General features: G+C 46.5%; 2 protein-coding genes across 4 annotated transcripts in view; one reads left to right on the top strand and one right to left on the bottom strand.

The window, feature by feature from the left end:
- TSTD2 (thiosulfate sulfurtransferase like domain containing 2) lies at positions 1–16,039 on the top strand. Its single transcript, XM_066988395.1, has 8 exons — positions 1–406; positions 1,304–1,412; positions 3,822–3,947; positions 5,563–5,668; positions 7,713–7,831; positions 8,915–9,073; positions 10,040–10,178; positions 11,519–16,039. The coding sequence occupies exons 1-8, from the start codon at positions 12–14 to the stop codon at positions 11,809–11,811; spliced, it is 1,446 nt and encodes a 481-aa protein (XP_066844496.1). The 5' UTR covers positions 1–11; the 3' UTR covers positions 11,812–16,039.
- Positions 14,947–16,840, bottom strand: part of TMOD1 (tropomodulin 1) — a 26,172-nt gene continuing 24,278 nt past the window's right edge. For all 3 annotated transcript variants that reach the window (XM_013187894.3, XM_048051760.2, XM_048051759.2), the window contains one exon: positions 14,947–16,467. In XM_013187894.3, coding sequence (XP_013043348.1) covers positions 16,403–16,467 — 65 coding nt within the window. In that variant the 3' untranslated portion in view covers positions 14,947–16,402. The remainder of the gene's footprint in view (positions 16,468–16,840) is intronic.

Raw genomic sequence — 16,840 nt, forward strand, 5'->3', positions numbered from 1 at the left:
GCGGCGGCAAGATGGCGCCGGGCGAGGCGCCGCCGGCGGGGCCCGGGGCGGGGGGCGGCGGTGCGAGGAAGCAGCGGGCGTCGGCGCTCAGGGCGGCCTTCTCCGCCTTCGTCAAGGCGAGGGAGGTGCCGGCGGGCGCCGCGGGCGCCGTGTGGTGGCGGTGCTGCCGGCAGACGTTCCGCGAGCGCGGCGGCATCCACAGGCATGTGGGCACCCAGCACGGCGCCGAGCTGCGCCCGCCGCCCCGCGGACACGGACACGGACACGGACACGGACACGGACACGGACACGGACACGGGCAGGGGCAGGCCGAGGCGCACCGAGGGGCGGCGGGGCGCGAGCGCGGCGCGGAGGTGTGCGACGAGCTGCCCGACACCCGGCACCTCGGCCCCGGCGAGCTGGAGAGGTAAGGAGCGGCCGCGGGGCGGCCCCGGCCCCGCCGCCGGCTGCGGGGGGGGTTCTCACACACACCCCCCCGGTCCCCAAACACCACCTGCACATCCCTCTGCAAGCCGGCCGCTGCCTGTGCGTCCCCCCTGCTGCCGGCACTTGTCTCGCTTCAGCTCCCTCCCAGTTCCCCTCGCGCCCCTGCAGAGTGCAGGCACACCGCGGTGTTTGTTGTGGGAGCAAGCTGTCAGAGCTGTGCCTTTGCACCTCGTTCAAGCGAGCCCGTGCGTGTGTTGTTGGAGAGCTCAGGCCTGTCAGCAAGGAAGGACGACAGTAAGAAGGAGCGGAACAGCAGGAGACGCTCCGCACAGGTCCTTTCTCACCAGTCATCCAGGAAAACCAAGGGATCCTCACTTACAAGTAACTAGGTTCACACTTTTTCACTGGTAGAGAATCCAACCCTTGCTGCGCAGAACGCAGCTACCTACAATCTCACTGAAAATTTTATTTTTTTTCTTTAAATAGCTTGAATATTTGGTGTGCAAGCTTGCAAGATTAAGCACTTAGTGAGACAGTTGTATGCCAATAAGAAAAAAAAAAAAGAAAGGAGTTCTTGTAGCCTGTCTGTTGAGGGAAACTTGAGCAGGCCACTGGCAGAGATGTCTTGTGCTGTACAGGTAAGTTCACTTCGTGACTAGTCCCGAGGAATGTAGGAGCTTCCCTTGGTCCATATTCTTTCTCTTGGTAAGAATCAAACCCTGCAGTGCTAACCCCTCAAAGTTTTGTTTTCTCCCCACCACATCCACCAGAAGAAAATTTCCCACTTTCTGAAAAGTTAGCACTAAATAATGTATTTTTGAGCTTTCGACTCTAACATCCCTTTCCTGTTTGTTCGTCTTTGCCATGCTATGGGCAGCAAGGCGGGAGAAGTACTTCTGTATTACTGCTACTGCGAGGTGAGGGATCCAGAGAAACTCTGTGCTTGGCAAAAGGCGCTGTGCGAGCATCTGCATCTCACTGGCAAGGTAAGGTTTTAAGCAACGGTTGTATTCCGTACGTTGCCTTTGTTTAGTGCAGGATGATGTGGCATGTGCATCCTCGACTGTTTTGTCTGTTACAATTCCATTAAGAAAAGCACTCAGACTCTGTAAAGTATCATTCAGAAAGCTGCTTATTAGGGCTAAAGCTACAGAGAAAAAGAAAGTACAGGTAATCTTACATCCCTTCTGATGCTGAGAAGCATGAGTTGTGCACCCCCGGCCCGTGGAAGGGTTAACCCACTCTGCTCATTCAAACTGCTACAGAGTTTTTTAACAGGAAAAGAAGTCCAGCCATCATTACTGCTGTCAAACAAAAAGGATGCTCACGTGGGAACTTCTGGATGGGCTTTCACACGGAGCCGAGGACACATAGACGCCACAATTACTGCTGTGGGACTGTGGGAGGGAGCTGCCTGTGGGCTCCTGGGTTGTCAGGCGGAGCTCAGCCTGTGCAGCACATCCCGAAGGCCAAGCTGCTCGTGCAGCGCAGCGCAGCCCGGCTGCGTGGTGTGTTGCTGCCTCCTTGAGGTACAGCGTGCTGACAGGCAGGGTCACTGCACCCAGCCGTAACCCACGCTGTCAGGAGTGAGAAGGGAGCAACTGGCAGCTTAGGTAACGCCACAGGGTATCAGTGCTGGTTCCTGCGCAGCGTCTTTGTGCTTTTCATTTCCTGGAGGATAGAGTAAAGAGTCCGGGTGGCTTCTGGAGGCTGTGGGTGGGGGCGTTTCAGGTTCACAAAGCTGATGTCCCTAGGCTGTCTGTGGGGAGGAAGATTTTCCAAGAGGACAGCTCCGAGCAGGGCACTACTTTTACCTGTGACTTGTCTTTCTGAGTAGCCTTTCTTTCTATGCCAGTGGTAGGAGACCAGCCTCAGCACTCGGTGATTAACTGTGTGGGTGCACTGGAGCCACCTCTCTGCACTCCTGATACTGGCAGATGTCTTCCCTTTCTTGGTCTGAATCTCTGCAGAGAATATCTGCCCCATTTCCTCCTATTTGGATTTTCTGCTTCCAATTTTTTTTTTCTTTCTAACACCTACTGTGTTTTTTGTTTCTTACTTTCTTGTTAGTCCTTTGTTTCCTGTACTGACTTTTTTTTAAATTCTGAACATGCATGTCAGCTCCTCCTGGCCTAGCTTCTTAGAAATTATTGTATGGACAATGTCTGAATGCTCTGGTGAAGGATCATAACTATTTAGGTTGGAAAAGACCTCTAAGATCATAAAGTCCAACCACCGACCTAGCACTGCCTCGTCCTCTACTAAGCCATGTCCCTAAGCACCACATCTACACGTCTTTTGAATGCCTCCAGGGATGGTGCCTGAACCACTTCCCTGGGCAGCCTGCTCCAAGGCCTCACAGCCCTTTCACTGAAGACAGTTTTCCTGATATCCAACATAAACCTCCCCTGGCACAACTTGGGGTCATCTCATACACAGAAATACAGAAGACTCGACCAGGATGGACTGTACCATCAAAGCACAATTGTTTTTTTTTTTTGTTTCCTTCCCAAAGTTTTTATTACTCCCTTTGCTTCGTTTTCTTGTTCTTAATTTTCTGCATCTCAGGAGTGGGAACAGAAATTTCTCACGGCACTCTAACTCAGCTAACAGACTTGCGTCTTGTCTCTGACAGTTTTCCCAGAGCTGCTGCTGTTTAAAGCAGAACAGATTGTACAGACCTGCATTGTACAAACCCAGCCTTCCTTGCTCAGAAGGAATGAAAGGAACACACCGTCCCTATTCTACATCTGCACAGTCTGGGGCTGAAATATTCTGATGCGTTAGCTTTTTTTTTTGATCAGGTATCTTGTCTGGTGGTTGGGTTTGTGTTTCTTTTTTTTCTTGTTTTTTTCCATTTTTTTTTCTTTTCCAAATCAGGTTCAGCATTTGCCTTTTCAAGCACTTTTTTTTTCCGCTTTTGTATTCAGTCTTTTTTTCACCGCCTCAGAGTTTTTCTTCATTTACGTCAGTGCTGTAGGTAAAATGACTCACAGTGACATTTAATATTGCACGCCATATTATGCATATCCACATCTTCCGTTTATCACTGAGCACCATCCCACTGTTCCTGAAGCAGACTTCAGTGGGGATTTTAATTCTGACTGCAGGATTTGTTTGTTAACCACTAACCATTTTATTGCTCGAGCTTACCTGACTCTCTTGATGTCAGTCTTCTGAAATGGCTTAAAAGCAATTACTAGATATTTATTTCAGTTTTTGTTTTACTATGTTCTTTCTGCTCAGCTTCACTATAACTCTTTTCCTTCCTTCCTTCCTCAGTAGTCTCTTTTCTGAATCTACTTCTGTGTCTGCCTTTTGTCACCCAGTCTGTCACCACGATCTGTTTCTGCTGTTACTAAACCTTAGCCCCAGCTTCTCCTCTTGCCTTCTAGGTACGAGTTGCTTCAGAAGGAATCAATGGAACAGTTGGCGGAAGCAAAGCAGCTACCAGTCTCTACATTGAAGTCATGCTTTCCCAGCCTCTGTTCAAAGACATTTTGTGTCAAGATGATTTCAAGGTATGTAAAAGTAATTTCTACACAGACATTGTTAATGCAGGACGTTTAATGACTGAGAAATGAGCACACTGCTTTTTGTTAGTACGCTTTTGCTCTAGCAGTTCTGCTCTGCCTGCACTGGTAAATTCCTAAACTAACTTTGTTTAGGTATCTGCTGGTGCGAGCAGTTGCAGCAGGTGTTGTGAGCAGTGGTGGCAGCAGATGCAAAGTCATGCAGGCTGCACACAGTGAGGGAGGGAACACACTTCTCCACTATTCTTCAACAAGCATTTTCTCTGACTTGAGTGCCAAAACCTAGGCATCACAGCTTGCATTAATCCATGCAAAATATTCTCCCGCTCTCTTCTTCACGCTGACTTGAGATCCTCACCTAGAAGCCTGCTGGTTTAGGTTTCTTGCAGGCTTTGTTGTCCTGTTGGTGTCCACTGTCAATTCCATGAATTGGATTTGCTTTAGAAAAAAAATACATGGGCAGAGTCAAGGGGTTCTTCCCTACTCCAGTCAGTGCCTGACCAGAGGGAGGGTGGGGTGCTGACTTCTGCCTGAGCCTGAACACATTTGTTGATTGTGCTGGTGGTGACAGCTATAGCTGGCACCACGTGGCATGCTGATGGGCTTTTGCTGCCCCATCACTGTACGTACTTTCTCTGTGAGGAAGGAAAGCTGCTGCTTTGATTACCATTTTCTTTTCTGCACAGTTTTATTTGCAGGGAGTACCACTTTGTTCTCAGCACGTAACTAAATCCAAAAGAGTTAGTGAAGCTCGTGACACTCAAATCTCGTACAGAACTGCAGTGCCGATTCAGTCTTAGCTCTTCAATTGAGTGTTGTCTTTGGATGAATTTCAAGGATAAGTCTGACCTTTTAGTTACAGTGATGTGCAGATGCAAAAACAAAGTGGGGATGGAATTTTACTTTGGCAAAATCTCCAGCCTTGCATTACGTGTCTGAGCACCACCACTCTTGTGTTAGCTTTTGTTGTTATTTTCTGTCTCATGGTTCCTCTGCATGCCGTATAGCCAAGTAAGTGAGTGTTTCAGGTTCCTGTGCCAGGAAGAGAGAGGAATAGAGGAATGAAAATTGGGACTGGGGCTGTGAAAATATCCAATGGCCACTATAGTTGCTGTGAACTGATTTCCTTGAGAGCTGGGATCGTGCTGCACTGTGCTTGCAGTGGGGGGTCATAGGAGCTGAGGAGAAGTGCAGGGACCAGATGCATCACCATGATCTACCACTGAAAAGAGGTTATTTGTGTAACATGTCAGCACGCTCAGTAGCGGCACTGACTTTCTCGTGATAGATGCTAGCAACGTTGTTTCTGACTAAGAACAGCTTTCTCAGCCTTACGACTCCGTGGTGATTCTGCTTCTCATGCCAAATGGTGCCCGTCTCACCTGCTGGGTAGGCACTGGGACTAGGACATCTTTCTGTTGGGTTGCAGGAGGGGACCACTCCCTAACCCTCTGGATGCAGAATGTGGATCTTTGCAGGATCTTTCCCTCAGCCACCAAGACATATTCATATTCCAGTGGAATGTAGAAATTAAAATGAGTGTATGTTTTTGATCTTGATACCTGGCAATTGCGTTGGATTATTTCTGTGTTTAATTTCCTAGAGAAGTGCAGGAGGAGCTCACTGTTTCCCAGACCTTCGAGTTGGAGTATTTAAAGAAATTGTACCTATGGGCATTGATCCAAAAAAAGTCTCTTATAAAGAAACTGGTAAGTTGATTTCGTGAAAAACAAAGCCTCTCACCTTACTGAGAGGTAAGTGAAGAATAAAGTATCTTCACCAAGAAACACTTCCTTCTGTGCAGTGGCCAGGACACAGTGGATACAGAAGGCATCTAAAGTAGATGAATTGATCCCTTACTGGTAGTCAGAAGTTAATGGTGTAAGGAATTTGCTGGCCCAGGTTTTGTTTTGCTAAGTGTTTAGCTGCTTCAAAAAGCTGAGAGTTAACTGTCCTTTTTGTAGCAAATTGTAATAGTTCAAATGACTTTTGGAGTAAGCAAATACTTTTATCTTCAATCGGGGAATGTCTTTGGACACCTGCTAAAGGCAGATGTAAGGTGAGATTACGTATGATGATTGGGAAAGACACTTCAAAGCATGAGATTATTTGGTATAAATATTTTGTCGGTGCTTGAGACTGCTTGCTCATAAACGGTAAGTACAAAGAGCTCCAGTGCTCTATCAGCCTGGTGTAAGAACCAAGTTGTGTAGGAAGAGTTTTCCGTAGAGTCTTGTGGATCCAGTGGATTCTCATGCTGTGGATGCAGAAAGCTGTGTTTAACTTTTTTTATAAGGTGTTAGAATCCCGCTGAAGCTTACACTTGGGTATTTGTATGCATTTTCCTATGGGAACTGCTGGGACTGCTGACCTGACTTTCCTCGTGTTGAAGTTAAAACAGCCGTGCACCTATCACAGTAAAGCAGAACCAGGTTTTGTATCAGGATCACGCCAGCCGCCGGCACAAGTGGCATTTGTTTTCTGCCACCTATAGCTGCTTAGTATGGATTAAGCCCAGTAAGAAGTACATAGCTATGCACCTGCTATGAGGACACTTACGTAGATGGTAATGTGTTAGTAGACTTACTCATATTAAAGATTTGAGAGGTCTGGCAGTGAAGTTTATCCCAAATAAAAGAACATTCCTTTCAAGCAAAAGCTAACAGTCTGTGATTGTTTCAACTCCCCACTTCTGAGCTAAGATTATACTGGATGTAAAACTCCTGTGGGCTATGCCACAAGCCATCTCTCCGTACCATTTTATTCACGTTATTCATGCCTGATTCCTTCGTACCATCATGGCAGTTAACAAGCTACTTAACTGTAACAAGGAGCCCATCCCTCCCAGGAATGGATAACTGCTCTTGTAAACATTTAAATGATTGTTTAGAGTCCATCCCTCCCAGCTGGGGATACCTGGTTTTGTTAGCATTGGAGTGATCGTTTTTCATCACCCCTTTCTCTTTTTCTAAAACAGTGTATATGTTGGGTCTCTTCAGTCCCTTGGCTGAGAACGGGAGCAGAGGGAGAGCTGCTGTCCAGATGTTCTCTTGCTGTGATCATAGTTCATAAAACTTCTGTGAGCTGTCCTAAATTGTACTTGTATTCCTATACACTTGGACAGTAAGCAGTAGCTCTACAAATAACAATTAGCAGAGCAGTTCTGGACATTTTTTATTTCTGTCAAGAGGTTTTGTTGCTGGCAGATTTCTATAAGTAGGGGATTTTGGTGGGGGAGACTTTGTTTTCCAGTGAGCTGGGAGTCCTGAGCAACCTTAAAGTTGAGAAACTTTAAGTAAATTCAGGTCGCATTGCAAGTAGTACATGCTCACGGAAATTTTCCATTTTGTTCAAAAGGGATTAATTTCAGTGAAAAAGTTGTGTCTCTGTAGGGTTCTGCCCATCCAAATATAATGAAAGATGAGCCAAGTGGAAGGAAACATATTACACTGTTTTTCACAGTTGTAAGAGTTGCCAGGGGAACAAAACAAAGGTCATACGGACAGGCAACTGTCTGCTGCTGCTTCTGTCATGTGGAACAGCGTTGTGTTTTCGTTCATTCACCAATAGAAGCTGAACACAGATAAACTTAGGTGGTTGAGTTGGGATGCAAACTCTGAATAGTCGCAGAAAAAAAAATGTCTTTTAGGTTGGAAATTTGAGGAGAATCTGAGTCAGTGAGAGATCATATATAACATGTTGTAGTTCTGATTCTCACAACTTCTTTATCTCTATTTTTTTTTTTATCTAAAGGAATCCATTTATCCCCTCAGGAATTTCATAGAGAAGTAGAACAGTATCTGTCTCAGGCCAGTCAAGGACAAAGCGATACCATCTTGCTGGATTGCAGGAACTTTTACGAAAGTAAAATAGTAAGTGTTGTTGGCTTGCTTCTTGCAGTGTTACAGGTGCTGCGGGGAAGCACTTGACATTGTCGGGGTGTACCTTTACTCTGGAGGAGAGATCACATTGACTGAAATAAGTGCCATGTTCAGTTTAGCAGTGGTTGTTAGACACAAGCAGCGGAGGACCCTGCACGACCCTGTGGAGCAACCCAGTACGGGTCCTGCCTGGCAGGGTGCTTGTACAGCTTGGGGCAGGAAGAAGACAAAGCAGTCCATAGAAGAAGAGCAGTGAGAAGTTTACTGTTCGAAGTAAAAATAGTGTAATTTGTAAGGACACTTTCTAGCATTTTTGCACTGCCCCATATGCCAAGAAGAGTGGGGGCATCCTGTCCTTCCATTTCCCGTGTACCAGCTCTTCTGCACTGCTGTAGTTTATCCTCTCTGACAATCCTGTTCTACCTAGCTCCATGCTTGAATGAGAAGTGTGTCCAGAATTTCCTTGTAGATTTTAACAGCTATTTTGTTGCATAAATGCAGTTGAGGAGCAGCCTAAAGTATCACAGAACCATAGAATGGTTTGGGTTGGAAGGGACCTTGAAGATCACCCAGTTCCAAGCCCCCTGCCATGTTAGGGATGCCATCCCCCAGACCAGGTTGCTCAGGGCCCCATCCAGCCCGGCCTTGAACACCTCCAGGGGTGGGACATCCACGACCTCTCTGGGCAACCTGTTCCAGTGCCTCACCACCTTCTCAGTGAAGAACTTCCTCCTAACATTCAATTAAAATCTCCCTTTTGGAAGTTTAAAACCATTCCCCCTTGTCCTATCACTATCTGTCCGAGCAAAAAGTTGCTCTCCCATCTTTTTTATAAGCCCCCTCTAAGTATTGAAAAGCTGCAGCGAGGTCTCCCAGGGGCCTTCTCTTCTTCAGGCTGAACAGCCCCAGCTTTCTCAGCCTTTCTTCCTAGGAAAAAAGTATTGCATTGTTGGGTGTGTGCAGTGACCCAGTTGTCCTGGCCCCAAAATTTGTTACTTCCTGTAGCTTGAGGTGTAGACCTTGCCATGTAAGACAGCCTCTAACCACTCACGTGCCTGTCTGTTGTTATTGCAGGGACACTTCCAGGGCTGTCTGGCCCCAGACATCAGGAAGTTCAGCTATTTTCCCAGCTATGTCGATGAAAACCTGGAGCTTTTTAAAAACAAGCGTGTCCTGATGTACTGCACGGGAGGCATTCGCTGTGAAAGAGGCTCTGCTTACCTACGGAGCAAGGTGAAATGTCATTCTGAGGGCACAAGTGTCGGGAGTTGAGACTGTTGTGAGGGTGATTGTCTTCTCTTTTGTTGTGAAATTCTTACTGAGCATAAAGTGCTCAGTGTGGGGAGGAGAGTGTCTCACATTTGCTTTATGCTGCCTGTCAAGGACGCGGATTTGTTGCAGCTCAGCGTGATGTGCACGGACTGCAGTCACAGCAGTGATTGCTCTGTGAAAGAAGTGAACCATTCACTGAGAAGAGGTATTTATTTGTAAGTGCCTCGACCATTGTAATGGTGTTTAAGGAGGGTTTGAGAGCATTCTGCTGTGTTTCCACAAGCTCTATCTAAGTTACGCTCTGTGCTCATTACTGCACAGCTTGAGCATTTCAATGTGAGGAAAGTCATCAAGTCAGTGATTTCCCAGTATTGTGGAGTTAAATCCTTCACACATTTTATTGTTCTAATTGTGTCTTCCATCCCACCATTGTCCTGGGTCCCTACCTTAAGGAGAAAGGGGGCAGCACACATGCATGTTCTCCTGAGATGTAAACCTTGGTTCTTTCTCTGCCATACGAACATGAACCTTGAGAAATTCTGCAGCTGTTAACAGTTCAACACACACACACACACACACACAAACAAACAACAAACAAACAAAAACCAGAAGCAGCAGTGGTTCACAGAGGTTCAAAAGTGTCTGATCTGTGGTGCAGCAAACCTCCGTCAGCCAAGGTGGTTACCAGCCTTTTTTTGACTGTACTGTCAACTGCTCCTTTAGGCTTATGTCAACAAGCCAGCATTATGAGAGCCACCCAGTAGCACTGACTAGATTTGTGGGCACACCCGCTGCCATCTGATGGTCACGGAGAAACTGCTTCCTCTCTGTGACCCGTGGTGTCATTTCCGAATTCGCTTTGGTAGCTCTGGCACAGTCCCACTGCTGCCGTCTCCTTCAGCATTTCTGCTGTTGTGCTTGAAACAGGCAGTGTGCAAAGAGGTGTACCAGCTAAAAGGTGGAATTCACAAGTACCTGGAAGAGTTTCCGGATGGATTCTACAGGGGGAAGCTGTTTGTATTTGATGATCGTTTCTCCATTTGTTCCAATGAAGATGTCATCTCAGGTAAGACTAGGTAATGTGAGTGCAAAATGCTGGGAAACGACGGCAGAGTTTTCCACAGAGATGCGTAGAACAGGGGGGGACAGATTGGTCTGTGTATTTCATCCTCGTACTCACTTTGATCTGTTAGTACTGTCACTGTTCATGATGATAATCAACTCTAATCAAGGTTTTAACACATAAAACAGAAACAAGAGCAAAAGGGGGCACTAAACAGAGTTCTCTAAAGCTGGGTGAGTAAAACGAAGCATCCCCTGCGGAACAGCTGCAGTTATGAGCCGTCAGCAGCTGCGGGGATGTCACACACTGCTGTTGTTACCCACTTGTTGCACACAGATGATCAGACTGTGGTTGGCCAAGTAACCACAGCGTTACAGAGTTCTGGTGTCAGCTGGTCTCTGCTCCAGAGGTCTGAGAACGTCGGCATGGACTGACAGGCACTGGGAATGTGGAGGCGCTACGCGCTGCAGCAGTTAGTTGTTCTTATGCTTTAATAGTTTCTGCGGCATGTAGAATTTCAGTGACCTCTAGTTGAAGTCGTTAAGAACATTGCCTGGTCTTCTGGCTGGGGTCACTCTTCAGCTATTCCAAATGAAATGCCTGTTGTCGTCTTCTCTGTTGCTAGGTACAAATAGAAGGAACTCGGCTCTAGCCTTTTTTGTATGCAGTGCTGTTTTTTCTCAGCGTGGTTAACTTTCTCAGCGTAACCTCCCACTCCTCCTCTGCATTTTACCGTACTCATCTTGACGGTTTCTGGCGTGGTGTAGCAACAGAACACACTGGGTATATCACAGCCATTTTGTACAGAAGCTTCAAGGAGAAGTGTTGAAGTAGGCACCTTCTCAATGGTGCAGCTGAAATGGGCAGAAAGCTTTTTGTTCAAGGGCCAAAACCTGTCTGATGGTGCGGAAGGACTCTGCTAGGACTGCAAGTGACACCCCATGTGCCACTGCTTTCAGGTGGACAGGAGTCCCATGGCATCCCTTTCACTGGCAGGCAACGTTCCTGGGTACTGGGCTCCTCTCCACCAGCATATGGTTCTTTATGGTGCTCCTGGCAGCAGAGATCTGCTCTGTCAGATCTGTCTGATCTGAGCTAGAGGAAGCAGTAGCGAGCACTTTGTCTGGAGAGACAGCTGTCTCAAGTTTTTTACATCAAAACCAGAAGTTCAAAAATGAACTATGTTCTAGAATATCAAGCTAAAGCAGGAATAAAATACCTGGAAGACAAATGGATAGCCACTTAAATGAGATTCCAGCCTCCTGGTGCCACAGAAAACCCTCTGCAAGGGGGACAGATGGGACAATGTGGGTGTTAACGTGTTTTTTTCCTCCTCCCTCCAGCATGCAGGTACTGTGGGACGCTGTGGGACCAGTATAAACTTTGTTCCAGCCAGCACTGCCGGCAGCTCGTCCTGACATGCCCGAGTTGTCGAAAGAAAGGTCTTACAGCTTGCTGTCCTGTGTGTCAAGAGAAGGAGCTCGAAGCGACTTCAGGGGCTTCAGGACAGACACTTAAGGAGGAGTGTGAATGTACAAAGAGAAGGCCAAGGGTACCTGTTGAACATATCTCGCGAGGGACGCTGGATGCCGGAAAAGTTCAAACTGTTTCATTAGTTAATCTGACATTGTGCTAATGCAAAGGGCTTCTAAAACCAGATCCCTGTCTGCTATTCAGCTAGGTTTGGAAATCACAAAAATCTGTTGGCTTTGAAAGTCTTGTTTATAACCCGCCTTTAAGTCCTGAAAAACTGTGCGTTACTTGAGTGTAAATTACCGGAGTGCCCAACCTATCACCGGTGCTACAGGATTCCTCTTTCCGGGTACAGTCTTGTAGCAGGGCCTCTACCATGGGGATTTTGCAGCAGAGAATGTGATGGGACACAGCTGCTCACAATTCTAAAGAAACTGAAACCAAAAAAAAAAAAAACCACAAAAATCCATTCTGTTCTTCCTGCCTGGAGGTGGATCTGTCTGGCTGCTCCATTAATCGTGCATTTGCTGCAATAGCTAGTGCTAGCATGATGAAGACTGCAGATTTATCAATTTCTGGCTACGTGACCAGTTTAGAGCTGAAGGTACTCCCATGTACATGCCATATGCATGTATCTCTCACTTTACACCAGTGAGAAGCAAGGGGTGGTCGCCTAAGTCACAGACTTGACTCCAGTGTAAAACTGGAGGAAGGGATAAGGCCCTGTCACAACTGGAGCAAAGACTGAGGACGTGCATTGCTCACAGGTGCTGTCTGCTCAGCTGTACTCGTTCTGTATGACCTGTGGCTTGAACAGCAGAAGTAATTCTCGTTTTGCCACTTCGATCCGCCTGGGAACTGCTTCCCTCAGCTTGTCAGTACGTGAAATATCCAGCTCTGCTCGCAGCAGAGAAAAGACAACAGCTTGAAGCATGTTGGAACTGAGACACACAGAGGGGAGCACGGAGACTGTCAAAATACCAGCTATGGCACTGGTAGCGATGCCGAAGTGTGGAAATGTCAGCAACAGCCATAAGGAAATGGCCAGATCCCTTATCTGAGTTAAATTACCCAAGATCTGGGGAGAATTTGTGCTTCGTAAACAGGGGTTGAATTTTTCAAAAGCTGGGAGATGCTTATGCAATTTTAAGCTCCTATTAGTGGAGAAAGCGTCTTGGACTTTGAAGGGATCCCACAGCACAGGAGCTCAGAGTACTTCTCTGCCTGGTGCTTAGTGTGCCTGATGCTGCAGAATGTACAGGAAGGTTTTATTAGTAACGCAGAAGATGTGTCACGACTGAAAAACGTCTGTGAAGCTTACACTCGTTCTTGGTACTAAGTCATTCAGAAATCAAAATCAGTTACTGGTGGTTTTAGTTTTTGCTTTGTGTTTTAAACCATCAACTTCTTTTAAAAGCAAGAAAAAAGCATGTTTACTCAGGTTTCTGTAGTTGCTTAGTGATAGTTAGGGCAATGTTACTTTCATGCAGACTGTAACCCTCTCCCAGCTGTGAATTCAGCATGGCCACGTTGGTGTCTTGACTGGCAGCTTAAAGACAGGGGCACTGGCTCTACTGCAGCCAGAGCACAGCAAAGTACTTCAGCACTGCTGCCCTGAATTCAGTGGTGGCAGTCCTTGTGACAGCTCATTTTGTGAAGCAGGACTTCGAAACTTAAGTGTCTACTTGGGGAATCATTCCAGAATGGAAAAAAATAGTGATTCTGTATGCTGCAATCCATACTAGAGGGGAAACTGGAAAATTCCAATCAGTAGAAATCTTAAGCAGAAGTCGAAGCAGGACCTGTAGTCCCCCGGCATCTCGCCTCCCAAGTTTTGCTGGCCGTTCTGTGCTTGTTTTGAGGCCTGGAATATTCGTGGGAAAATACCCACGCTCTACTTGCAGGCTTGGTCTAGAGGTCTGATGGCAGTCCTCAAACCTGTATACTATTCTATCTCTTTCTGTCAGGTATTAAGTGAAAAAGGACCAGATTTTATAATTTAGCCTGTCTGCAAATCTGGAACACTGTAGTCCCTGTGGAAGGCTGTTTCTGTATCAGTTCTCAGTACAGAATGAGGCAGGGCAGACTGTATTTTATATAAAAGCTTCTGAAACTGCTGTGATGATAAACAACCCTTAGTGCTTCCGTCATAGTTTTTACAGTACTGCACAAGCACACTTCATTTGTATGTTGGTGGTGCTTAATTCTGCAGCAGTAAATGCTGAAAACCAGCTAGCTGTCTGCCACTTGGGAGACACGGCTGCAAGGTACAGTCCTGAGAGCTCCTGGCAGCGGGAGATCCTACCTCAGAGGCAGAGGAGGGCCACAGGACCTCTTCTTGTCCTTGTGCACTAAGGCACGAGCGGGGAGGGGGGTTGAGAAGTACAGATGGAGGGAGGCCCAGAGAGGTTCCCTCTGCCGCAGGGAGGTGAGGGGGAGGGTAAGGTGCATCCTCCGTCTCTTGCAAGTTATCCCATGAGCAGTCTCTGTATCCTGGCTTCTGGATTTTGTGCAATTCCTACCGGTAAGGACTTCCCATGGGAACTGTGAGGTGCTGCGTGTGGGGATCCAGGAACCGCAGTGAGAGAAGTAAGAGCAGGTGAGAGTTACGCGGGACTGGCTGTGCCTGCCAGGTGCTGCAATCACCCCATGGCTTTTTCCCCTTTTCCTGGAGAGCTGCTGGGACAAAACAGGGATCCGTTTGCCCCTAAACATCACCGTTTTGTAGCTCTGTTGCTGCACAACTTGATGCCTTTCACCACAAAGCCTGGCGCTGAGCAAAGCAGCTCTGTGCGTTAAGGATCAGCTGAGGAACCTGAAGCGATCCCATCAGCTTAATGCATGTGTGAACTACGTGGTTAAAGTGGATGCTGCTTCAGCAAAACGGGGGAAAAAGTGTTTTTTTTTTAAAGGGCTTTTGTTGTTGTTCGAGACAAAATGCTGCCGTCACGGCAGTGTTGCTGCCAGGCAGGTGTCTCCTTGCATGTTCAGGTTTCCGAGCACCATCAGGGTTTCCCAGAGCAGAACACAAGGTGCTTTTGTTCTTCTCAAGTCAGTGGGACTGCTGAGCCCAAACCACGCAGATTTAGGTGGATGGCTCAGCGGGAACTGTGTGGCTCTGGTCTGATGAATTAGTTGAAGTATTTGTAGTATATATGGTAGGAGGTTGTCTACCTTTTTTTTAATTATTATTTTTTTTTAATATGTCTTCAAGCATGTTTTTTCTGTATTCTTTTAATTTTATGAAATGGAACTTGCAGGGCTGGGGGGGGCAGGAAGAAGAAGCTATAGTGAAGCATTTCATTTGGCATCATCAGCATATTTATTAAGATTTGAAGAGCAACAAGTATGTTTCCCGCATCACTGATAGTATAGTGTTTCTCTGCTTTATTTTTCAGAGCCAAATTGTATTTGTACACAAACTGTAGAAATCTGGGGGCTTTCCAGGAGTACGTGCAAGAGGCTGCAGAACTTTACTCTTAACAGATGTATACAGACAAATCCTAGTAACTTGCTAGGCCATGTTTTCATCAGACCAAGAATAAGGCTTTAGTACAGCAACAGTTCTGCCGGACGAGTCTTCATACTGACCAGGATCCCAGCCATGATAACAGCAGGCATTTCGGATGGGACAGTCCTGGGTTCAATCCACAGCAAGCCTGGGAGCTGCGTGTTCCTGGGGGAATTGCTCCCAGGCTAGAGGATGGGTGGTGGGCTGACAAAAAGCTGCCAGGCTGCGTGCAGGAGAAATTCACAGTCGGGATGTTTCTGTTAGCAGCTTTTCTAGGGCGCAGTGTTCAGTGTTGCATTTATGCAGATGTTAGGGGGGGAAGTAAGCAAAACAATCCCCAGCATAACAAAATTTAATTAATGGGCAGGATCATCTCAACAAAGCAGTGGAGAGAGGATTTGACTCGTTTCTGGTGAAAATCTGGACACGCACTTTTATCATTGTGTAACTGACAGGAGTGAGGACTAGAAGAGAGGACTGTCATTTACTGATTAGCTTGGCTGTTTCTGGGGAGTTGGTGTTTGCATCAGGTCTCTTAAGGGTGATGTTTTTATTCAGACATGCACAGGATAGAACAATATTAACCCATCCTCCAACGTCAGTTTTCGAGCGTCTTATTTTATAATTGGTGGCCTTAATTTAAATTTAACTGGGGGGATAAGGGTAGGGAATCAATCTTTTTTAAGAAATGCAGGGATGCATTTGAAACAGCATTTCCAGCTAATTGACTCAGCAAATGCCAGTAAAAAATCACAATTCACAATTCCTGAAATCAGCCATATTTCTGGATAGCAGAAGTGCTTGTTAAACTAGTTGCTCCTCTGTAGATATTTGAGATCAATTTCGAAAAAAATAAAGTATTTTTTTGATACTTCTGTAATTTGTGTGAAACAGTTGAATCTTTCACTCATGCATACCACATCCTAACTACATGAAACACCGTGCAGAAAGTTTATAGAAAAGATAGGTCCCAGGTTAATTAAGTCACTTTCACACTGGGATGCACTCTAAACTGAGATTGCATAAAATTGTCAGGTTGTTACTGGCTTGAATAGTTTCCAACTCTACAGAAAACACCAACAGTTCTACTGGATAAAAATCTTCTACTACAGCCACTAGTTAACTTAAACCGTTAGTGCATAAAACAGAACCGAGGCACCACACATACTCTGTCAAGGCACTTTTGCCTTTGGCTTTCCACAGTGTAGCACAGATCACTGGGGATGACCTCCGTAGCCAGGAACTACACTCCAGTTCTGCACTTGGGAAAAATAGGCCCGTTCAGCTCCGCAAGTCTCCTCTTCCTCACTGAAAAAGAAGAGGAAGAGGAGTCAGTCGTGGCAGGGGGAGGACGGGGATGGCAGGTGTGGCTTACCCGCTGTGAGAAAGATCTTGGAGACATAATTTCTGCCAGGAGAGAAAGAGAATAGCGTGAGCTGCTGAGTTCCAGCTTTAAGCAGCAGGTACAGCCCTAGAGAGTTTAAAGTGAAGGAAAGTAAGCTGAGGTTTCTGTCCCTTTGTTATGGCCAAAAGCTACTTTGAGCCTTACCTGCCTTACTCCACAGTCAAGTATATTTCATGCAGTTGTCTTTGTAATCTGATGTTGGCTAAAGCACCTCTGCTAGAAGGCATCTGACACTGACCGATGTGAAGACAGCAGGAGATAGACATCACAGGTTTT

The sequence above is a fragment of the Anser cygnoides genome, chromosome Z (genome assembly GCF_040182565.1).
Source record: "Anser cygnoides isolate HZ-2024a breed goose chromosome Z, Taihu_goose_T2T_genome, whole genome shotgun sequence".
NCBI classification, from domain to species: domain Eukaryota; kingdom Metazoa; phylum Chordata; class Aves; order Anseriformes; family Anatidae; genus Anser; species Anser cygnoides.